Source organism: Halyomorpha halys, unplaced genomic scaffold, assembly GCF_000696795.3.
Source record: "Halyomorpha halys isolate HHAL.00 unplaced genomic scaffold, Hhal_1.1 Scaffold221.1, whole genome shotgun sequence".
Classification (NCBI taxonomy): Eukaryota; Metazoa; Arthropoda; class Insecta; order Hemiptera; family Pentatomidae; genus Halyomorpha; species Halyomorpha halys.
The window spans coordinates 784,109-794,252 of record NW_027110535.1 but is presented as its reverse complement, the minus strand read 5'-3'; the positions used below and the strand labels follow the sequence as shown (position 1 = coordinate 794,252).

At 36.4% G+C, this 10,144-nt stretch overlaps 1 protein-coding gene across 1 annotated transcript in view; it reads left to right on the top strand.

The window, feature by feature from the left end:
* LOC106679805 (cathepsin L) overlaps window positions 1–6,209 on the top strand; it is a gene marked incomplete at its 3' end in the record, with an annotated part of 31,586 nt that extends 25,377 nt beyond the window's left edge. The window contains 1 exon segment of the mRNA XM_067048722.1: window positions 6,018–6,209. Coding sequence (XP_066904823.1) covers window positions 6,018–6,209 — 192 coding nt within the window.
* Window positions 6,210–10,144: the final 3,935 nt, after the last annotated feature.

Here is a 10,144-nt window from a genome sequence, read left to right as displayed (position 1 = left end):
TCAAGAAATCTTTACTTGGTCCCGGAAGGTTGAGCGCCTTTTTTGCTGCTCTATCAGCCATTTCGTTACCTCTTATCCCAATATAACTAGGTGACCAGATTAAATGGTATATATTGGTTATTATTAATGGAAGAATTTGATGGTTTGGTGGAGCCCCAGAGCTCAATTCCATATGTCCAAATTGGTCTGATTATCGTAGTGTATACTAATTTTTTGTAGTGAAAGGGAAGTTTAGAGCGTTTGTCAAGTAAGTGTTGTAGCAATCGGAATCTACGAGCAGATTCTTGTCGTTTCAGTCTTGTGTGTGGATTCCAAAGTCTCTTGTCAAGATGGAGTCCAAAGTATCGAATCTGTTCAACAGGCGTTAGTGGAGTATTTAGAAAGGATACTGTAGGACAGGAGGTTTACGACGGAGAGTAAAGGTGATCTGGGGGGATTTATCAGCATTTATTTTGATTCTCCAGTTTTGACACCATTCTTCAATAGATGTTATGTGTGCCTGTAGTGTTTGTGATGCAATAGTTGGGTCGTTGTTTACAGAAAGTATACATGTGTCATCAGCGCATGCTGTTAGGACTGTGTTAGGGTGGGTTGGGATGTCAGCTGTATAAACCGTATGAAGAATGGGACCTAAGATACTACCTTGAGGAACACCGGCAGACTGAGATGAGTAGGCTAGGTTATGATTTACTTTAAAGGTTCTATCATTGAGGTAGGAGGGGATTATAAGGAAATATGTTGGGGGTAGGAATTGACGAAGTTTATAGAGCAGACCTGGATGCCAGACTCGATCAAAAACTTGTTCAAGATCGAGGAAGACCCCCGTGCAGTACATACCGCGCTCCAATGTAGATATGACATCAACCACTCGATGACCCTGTTGTATGGTAGAATGAGACGTTCTAAATCCAAACTGGTGGTCAGGAATAACATGATATGAGTCAAGGATTGGATAGAGGCGTTTTAATAAGAGTTTTTCTAGGATTTTGCCCATAATGGGCAGGAGTGAAATAGGACGGTAGGAAGATGGATATTCAAGTGGTTTGGAAGGTTTGGGAAACATTTTTATTATAGAAATTTTCGAAGGATCAGGGAAATAGGTGGATCGGAGAGTAGCATTATAGATATAGGTAAGGAAAAGAATGGCTTTACGAGGGAGCTGTTTCAGAATGTGTGCTGTGATAAGATCGTGGCCAGGAACTTTTTTAGAAGGTAATTGGTGGACGATGTTCATTATTTCTGAGGAATGAAAGGCATTAGGAGGAAGGGTCATTTGGAGTGGATTTGGAGTCAATTGTAATCTCTGCTTCAACATGTTCAAGATGGGTTGGATTCAGGATATCGGGATGGGTGTTAAACGTTTTGAAGAGGTGTTCGCCGAAGATTAGGGTTTTTTCTTCATCTGATCGTGTCCAAGTCTCATTTTCAGTGAGAAGTGGATGGTTGAAAGATTTGTATTTTAGTAGCTTTTTAGAAGTTCTCCATAATGATTTGTCAGTGGTATTTAAGTTTTCTGTTATGTTCTGAAAAGTTTGTATTCCGTGTTTTCTAATTTCTGTTTTTACTCTGTCAGTCAATGTATTGTAATGAGTTTTGTCCGAGGGATATCTTGTTCTGCTCCACCTCGCTCTTGCCCGGCGTTTTTCTGTTAATAATGCTTGTATGTGACGAGGTGAGTTGTTTTCTCTAAAACTCTTTATGTTCATTGGTGAATTATTGTTAGTGATAGTAGTTCCTGTCGATCTAGAAAGTATTTCGATAGCAGAGTCGATCTGTTCTTTTGTTTTTAGTGGAATTTTTAAGTCAAGTACGTTTTCAAGATCAGTCCGAAAATTTTTCCAATTTACCTGTCCTGTAAACATTGAAGGTGGAGAGGCTCTAGGAATAGGATTAGAATGGATGTGATGTTGAAGCGGGCTATGATCTGAAGAGAGGTCATCTAAAGATTGAATTGTGGATTGTGATGTGGGTATTTGGGAAGTAACGAATATATCAAGGATATCGGGACGTTTTTTAAGGGATGTAGGCCAATAAGTAGGAGTAACTATTAGATTTTGTGACTCGGGAAAGAGTCCTACGACGAGTATTGGACGTTCTGCATCCCCACAGTTGATCTTTGGTGTTGAAATCTCCTCCAACAATAAATCGCGGACCAAGAGACCGGAATAAGGAGTCAAGATGGCTATAGGAATAACAATATGTACCTGGAGAACAATATATAGCTGAAAGTATAATGCTAAACGGGCGAGAGGATAAGCTGATGGATGTTGATTGAATAATATCAGACGGAGTGGAAGAAATAAGGGAGTGAGGTAAAGATTTATGAATAAGGATACAAGAACCTACGTGGGATGTGTTGTCAGGGTGATCTGTCGGAAAATTTAGTTATGGTAATTAAAAAAATAACCTTATTCTATTGAACAACGGTTCTCAAACCCTAAACCGTAAACAATATTCGACAGAAAATAAATATTGCATTGGATATAACATTAAGCTCAATAAACGGTGCCAACAGTTCTGTATGGAAAGTTCATGATAACCCTTTAGGTTCTATTCATCTCCCCATAGTTATAAAAATTCAGTATAAACAAGACGAAACCTCAAACCAAAAAATGACAAATTCAATCGGCAAATTGGTCCGAACTTAAAAGAATTGCACAAAAAAACACTACTTTACTCTCAGAATGTATGTGGAGTTTATTAAATTTCTTAATAAACTAAGTAAACGTACGATTCCCGTATACAGCACATTTTTCAATAAAAAATACAGCAGAAGTTGGTGGGATAGCGAATGTGGACAACTTCCTAATCGAAGGAACGTTGCATTTAGTGAATATAAAAATAATCCTTCAACGTAATAAAATATCAAAAGGCAGATACAGAATTCAAAAGGGTTACTAAAAATGAACAAAAAGAGTCATGGTGATCATTCACTGCCAGTATTAATAAAAGTAACCCAATCTAAGAAATATGAAATAAATTAGCTATTCTAAAAAATCGAAAAACTGTAAACAGATTGGGCCCCGTCATTGGAGACAGGTGTGAGGAGTTTTTAGACATTTTAGCCCCTCCTCTAGTGGTTCCAAAATTACACATATAGATGATAAGGTTAAAGATAACGAAGAAGTTCATAAGCGATTATCAGGGAATTTTATCTTACTAAAACTCTTACATTCAATAAAAAATAATGCTAACAGCTCCCCTGGTAAAGACAATATTCATTATATAATGTTAATAAATTACCGTTACAATTAAAAATCGTATTATTAAATATACTCAACAACATATGGCAAACTAATCTATTACTGGAGTCGTGGAGGGAATATTGTGTGATAGCTATTCTAAAACCAGGTACGGACCCAAAAATTGCTCCTTCCTTTAGACCTATTTAATTAAGTTCCTGCGTACTTAAAAAAAATCGAAAAAATGATTAAATATAGACTGGAATGGTGGTTGCAATTTTAAAATAAATTCGATCACGGACAGTTTATTGGTCTTTCACTCTGACATAAACATAGGATTTTCTGAAGGTAAAAAAACAATTGGATTATTTTTAGACATTGAGAAGTCATACGACTCAATTTCTATACATTTACTATCACAAAAATTAGAAAATATTAAAGAGAAAATTATTAATTTCATAATGAACTTGATTAATAATAGGAAAATATTTTTAAACATTAATAATTGCATAATTGGTACGAGAAATGCTCAGATTGGACTGCCACAAGGTGGTATCCTTAGCTCTTTAATTTTTGTTTTATTATCGGCAGATTTAAGCAATTATATGTCCAGAGAAGTAGAGATATTATATTACGCTGACGACACCTGTTTATATGTAACACATAAGAATATTAACCGTTGCCTCGAGTTGTTAAAAGAGACAGTGAGAGGGCTCAAAAGATGGCAACTAGGTACTGGTATGAATATCTAGGTCGCTAAATCTGTAGTTTTTCCCTTCAGTAGGGAACATACATTTCCTCTTGGAGATCAAGTAGTACTAGTAGGGATTACATTTACATATATGACCTCAGTTTGTTTTCTAGGACTACGTTTTGATCGTAAATTAAATTGGACCCAACACATAATGAATATTCGAAAGAGGAATGAAAAATTAATGAGAACAATAAAACTGATTAGTTCAAATAATAAGGGGGGCAGGTCCCAATATGTCTCTATTCTTTTATAGAAATACTATTTAGGGCAATATTTGATTATGGAGCTACAATCTACGGTGAAGCTCCTGATAGTAGCTTAAAGAAATTTGATGTAATACACAACAGGTGTTTAAGATTATGTTTAGTACTTCTTAATTCTACTCCGATAGACGTATTATACAATAAGGCAGGCGAAACATATTTAAAGTTTAGAAGACAATTACTAGCAGATAGAAAGTTCTTTTAAGTTAAAGCTAGGAATTATAAAAGCTATAATAAAATAGTATCAGTGTGTGTTCTTATCCTAACCACGACATATTGGAAAAAGAAAAAAATGTGTTCCACTTATAGATAGATCTTTTTTAAATATCAACAGCTAACAGATAATTTTTTTTTCCAGTAATAAATTACCTTTATACACACTCGACTATGATATGTTATTTCAAACAATTAATATTATATTAAATAATAAAATCAATTCGTTACCATCCATTATGATTAACGCCTATACCTAAACATTAATTACAGAAAATTGGCCTCATCATATTAATATTTACACAGATGGATCAAAAACAAGAGATAATACTGGCTCAGCTGTTTATATATCAAAGTACAAATACTCCGCACAATATAAATTACCAACATCACATCTATTTATAACGCTGAATTATATGCAATATTATAAGCTCTAAATTCCATAAACAAAACAAGTGAAAATAAATTACTAATAATAACCGATAATATAAATTCACTATTAGCAATTTAGAAAAAAATAACATTATAGTTAAAGTACTTCAAGAATACATTCACGCAATAAAAAACAAATAATATTTATGTGGGTCAAAGCTCACGTGGGAATTACGGGAAATGGTTTAAGTTAACCTGTCATGTTACCAATATAAACTGTCATATACGGATTTTTTTTACGACGATTAAAGAAAATATGTTAGATATATGGTCCCAGCATTATTAAAGTTCTTACACAGGTAGATTTTAAAAGTGGAATGTGCCACGATTTCTGACCAAGCCCTGATTTTTCGAATTTAATCTGTCGAAGGATATAGTAATGAATTTTCCTAGACTTAGAACAAACTACGGATTATGTAAAGTACACCTTCTCCGAATTAAATAATTCACGAAATGCAATAAATGTAATACAAAAAGAAAGCTTACTATATATCATTTTGGAATGCCATGCTTATCAAAATCAAAGGAAAAAATTTCTAAATTTTCTTAATCCATATAGTAGTGAAGATATATATAAGAAATTGTTAACATCTAACAATTCTGAAGAAATAGGCAATGTCACCCAGTACTTAAATTCATTAAATAAACAGATATATTTAGTTTGAAAATAATAAATAATGGGAATACAAATAAATAAATTTAAAACTGGCTGTATGGATAATTCCAATGCCATTCAAATATTTTAAAAAATGTTCTGACAGCCAAAAACGTCAAACTTCCTAGCTTTCTGGGCTTTCAAAATATTGGAGAGTGTGACACTTTCTCTTTACTGTCCCTCGTGAAAAAGTTCCTCGTACTAAGTACAACTATTCATTTATTTGTTCCTAGCATCGTTTAGTGAAATATAACGATTCTGGAACAAAATCAATATCGTTCTATACTGAACGAGCGATACACCGCCCTAATTATTTTGCAAATATCTCACTCCCATTTCAACCCGGAGAGGTTATCTCAGTAGAGATTTATGGCCAAGGTTTTAACGAGGTATAAAATTTGGGTCTGTTTTTCCAGTACAACTTGGTATTCTTGCCGGAATAGTTTCGCCACCAATGAAATAGTAGCAGTAATGGTAGTTCATACTATAAACTCGCATTGTATTTATTAACTTGGCAGACTGGAGCTCTTGAAGGACAGCTCTTCATAACAGGAGGACAACTGACCTCACTAAGCGAACAGCAGTTAATGGATTGTTCTGGATCTTACGGAAATCAAGGGTGCCAAGGTGGGCTGATGAATCAAGCATTCATTTACATTTCATCCAATGGTGGTATCGACACTGAAGATTCATATCCTTATGAAGGGGCCGTAAGTAGTTTTGTAACTCAAACATAATTTAAATAATGAATTAACTGTATTTGTAATTATACTCCGTAACATTATATTCAGTCATATCCAATTTGAGTAAGTTTAGTAAATGTTCTCTTATTAAATAAGTTTTCTGAGTTTTAAAAGGCCAAAGTCACGACAATTATTTAACTATGGTAATTTTATTATTTATTTCTTTAATGTCATGTTTACAATATATCTGAATAAAAAAACCAAAGAATAAATAAAATAAAATAGTTAGAATAGTTGATGAAATGTTACGAGCATGTTCTTAGTGGTGAGCTACACAAAAAATTTGCCATGGCCAAATGATTAGTGGACAATTTATAGGTTGTCAAAGTCCCATCATTTTTGTAGAGATTACTTGAGTTTTTAGTGCTAGTAGAAAAGCCTATGAAACATTATTGGTGTTAACACAGTACATTCAGTTAGAAAAAAACTTTTGAATTAATGTTAATTACAAAAAAACATCTATTGTGAAGAACATGTTGATAAAAAGAAAGAAATTGAAAATTATATTTTTCAATATGCTTTAAATCCGAAAATTTAAAATAAATCAATTCCCAAGCGCGCAAATAAATCGATTTTATTTTAATTTTCAATTATAATTTCATATCATAGCTAGTTTCAAGAGTTAGCTATGAGCCAACAGCTAACAACTAACCGGTTAGTTTTTAGTTCCCAATGCTTTTAATGCCCAAAGCTAACTTTAGCCCAACTTTGCGCAGAGGTAGGCATTGCAGATGGAGTCGCGAGGAATAAGGTTACAGGTGGTAATTTAGGAGCTTAAGAAGATAAACCGGTTTTTAAATGTTTTTGTTGAAGCAACATTAAAAATATTTGTAATTTTTTTAATTTGTTTTATGTGAATTTAATAATCAATGTAGAAACGAATTTATTTTAATTATATAGGACGATTTTGTTTAATGCAAAAATTTGAGAGTGTTTGTGTGTGCGCGCGATGTATTTCACGGCCGTCAGTCCCTGATTATAAACATTGCAGTAATAGTGAGCCTGCATTGTTTATGCGACAGATCCCCAGCAAGGCTCTTATCAGAACATAGTTTGCATTTGGCCAAGCCACATACCACTTATACGAAAATCACCCTTTCGTCATATTTTTTTGTTAAGAATTCAGTCTGGACACAACCACATATCTCTGCTTTCTCGGCTGGACGGAGGTTAGATATAGAAAAACATATTGCCCAAGGAACACATTTTCAGTTTTTTCTCATATTTTTGTTGTAAGGAAAGTATTGATGTTTTCTTTTTTTGTGTGTTATCCTTTTTAATATAAAGAAGTAATTAGTTTAATAATTTTTTTATCTTGTTTATTTTTTTCTTTTATTATTTATAGCAATTTTTTGTTCAATACATCTTAAAACATTATTGGTTTATTTACTTATCTTTCTGTTTTTAAAAATTCATTTTTGTCTATTTCAATTTTATTCAAGTTTTTTATTTTCCCTTTTTTATATTAGCATTCCAACCCAAAAATAATAATTTGCCAGAGCATTCTACCTGGCAAGAGGGAAGTTTATCATGGGAGCTCTCAGTTCAGATAACATTTTTTTGATCAACTCGGGCCGGATTTTATTTTTAAATTTTTAATAGACTTTTTGATCAACACCGGTCGGATTGATTATTTAGATTATCAATTTATTGGTTGGTCCTCCGTTTAATATATTTTTCGGCTGATTAAAAAGTGGATAAAATTTTAATTCTTATATTGATATATAATATATAAGTTATAACCGCCCACAGGGGACTATTATAGGGTGACGTACTGTTGATAATTATCCCCTGTTTTTTTAACGCTCCCAACTCTTCTCTAATATGTTCTCTTAACGCCTGAGGATACCTCCGTTCTTTTACATATGTTATTCTTTCTTGTTTTAAGGGTATCTCATGAACCGTCTCCCCCGTTGCCCCTCCACGCGGCTTATCGCCCCCACCCTCATGTTGTTATCCCTGTCTAAACCCTGGCACTCGAACTCTTTTTCCCCTATTTTGATAACCCATCGCCCGTCTTTATTTTTAATTCGCGCTCCCATATTTCTCAATAGGTCACACCCTACAATCGCTTCATAATCTCTCGGCATTTTCCCCACTACGTGAACCGTGAGTTTACTTCCCACAACCCCCAAATGACTTAACCCCATCCTTGCCTCTCCCATAACGCTACAGGGCCAAGGTGACCAATTTACAATCACATACCTGCACCTGTGGTGTCTTCTTACCGTCACTCAATCTCCTCAACGCCTCCCGGCATAGGATGGTGTTCGAGCTTCCGGTGTCCACGTGACATCTTACTCCTCCCACGATGATAATAGGCAGACCGCTTTGCTTCCCTCTGATGTTGTAGCTGACTAATGTGCGGTCGCCTCTCCGCTGGTACTCCCCTCAGATGTTGTCCTGACTTCTTCTTCTCTCCGGCGCTCGCCTCCATACCTGCCCGGGATTTCTCCGTGAGTCCTCTCGTGTTCTCTGCATTTCTTCTGTCTCAGTATTTGATGCCTCGGAAGTTCCTGGTGACTCCGTGCTCGATCCTCCGGATCTTATTACCCTACTTCTCCTTACCCTTTGGGCATTCACTTCCATGGGTTCGCCGAGGTTCACTTCCCTTCTCTTATATATATAGGGACATTGTTTCGCGATATGTCCCTCGTTACCGCATTCAAAGCACCTGGTACGTGGGCACTGCGACACCAGGTGTCCGATCTTACCGCAACCGTGGCATTTTCGGTCTTCTCTTCTTCCGTTACTCCTGTGTTTCCCCTGATTCCCTCTATTCTCCTGGTATCTCGCACTGTCTCTTCCGCTGTCTCTATTTTCCCGCATTCTCCCAAAATTCTGAATGTTCCTCGATCGGTTGTACTCCACCCGCATCCACCCCGGCTCTTCCACTTCCATTCGGGCTTCCTCCTCTCGGGCACATGAGTCCATTAGTTCTTGTGCACACTCAACGAAGGATCGCTCCCTCGGCAGGCCCTCCCTTTTTCCCAGTTCTTTAGCTAACTGGACCTTTAATATGCCCGATAGAAACTGCATCCGGCCCTCTACTTGGTCTGCCGCCATCATTTTGCTTAGCTTGTCCGCGATACGATTGTACCTCGCTAATAGCTCGCCAGCATACTGTCCACTCGACTGCTTAGGCCTCTTCGTTTCCCCTCCGAATGCTTTCTTCAGCCTCGCTTTGACTACGTCCCAGGGTGTCTCCTCGTCTGCCTGGATCTGATTAAGAATGCTGCGTTTCACCCTACAGACGACCGCTGCCCTCAATGCTTCGGCATCATCTCTATCTAATATGCTTTCGTTTGTTTTGGCAACAATTCGCGCTATTAGTCTGTCTCCTCCTTTAAGGAAATGACTCAATTCCCCCGTCTCACCAGTGAATCGTTCCAGGTCGAAAACAGCTTTCCTCAGGTCTTGAGCCGTCGCCGTGCGGACCTTGATCCATTCTAAGGTGGTCGCGTTAGCTCCTGCTAATGAGACTTCCGGTAGCGGGGCCAGCTCCGGTGGTTGGTTAACTACTTCTGGGGGTAGTGGGATGTTTTCGACTGGAGGTGGTTGGTTTCCCACGTTGAAATTGTCCAGGTTAAGTACGCCCGGTCTTACTATGCCATTAGACGTCATCGTAAAAATAATAATAAAAAAAAAAAGAATTCAACTGATTAAAAAAAATTAGACTGAAAAAACGGGATTCTTCTTATTAATAAAAATTAGTCCGGTAATCCGTGATCCCGGGTTTCGGCACCAGATACGAGATAGCGGGTTTTAAAATAAAAAAAAAAGGAAAGAAGGTAGAAGAACACACACTCACGGTTGCTGATAATAGACTCCTTTTATTCTCTCGGTAATCCTATATTTATAGATTCTCGAGTTGTTGACAGAGGGAGTTAGGTATTAAGATT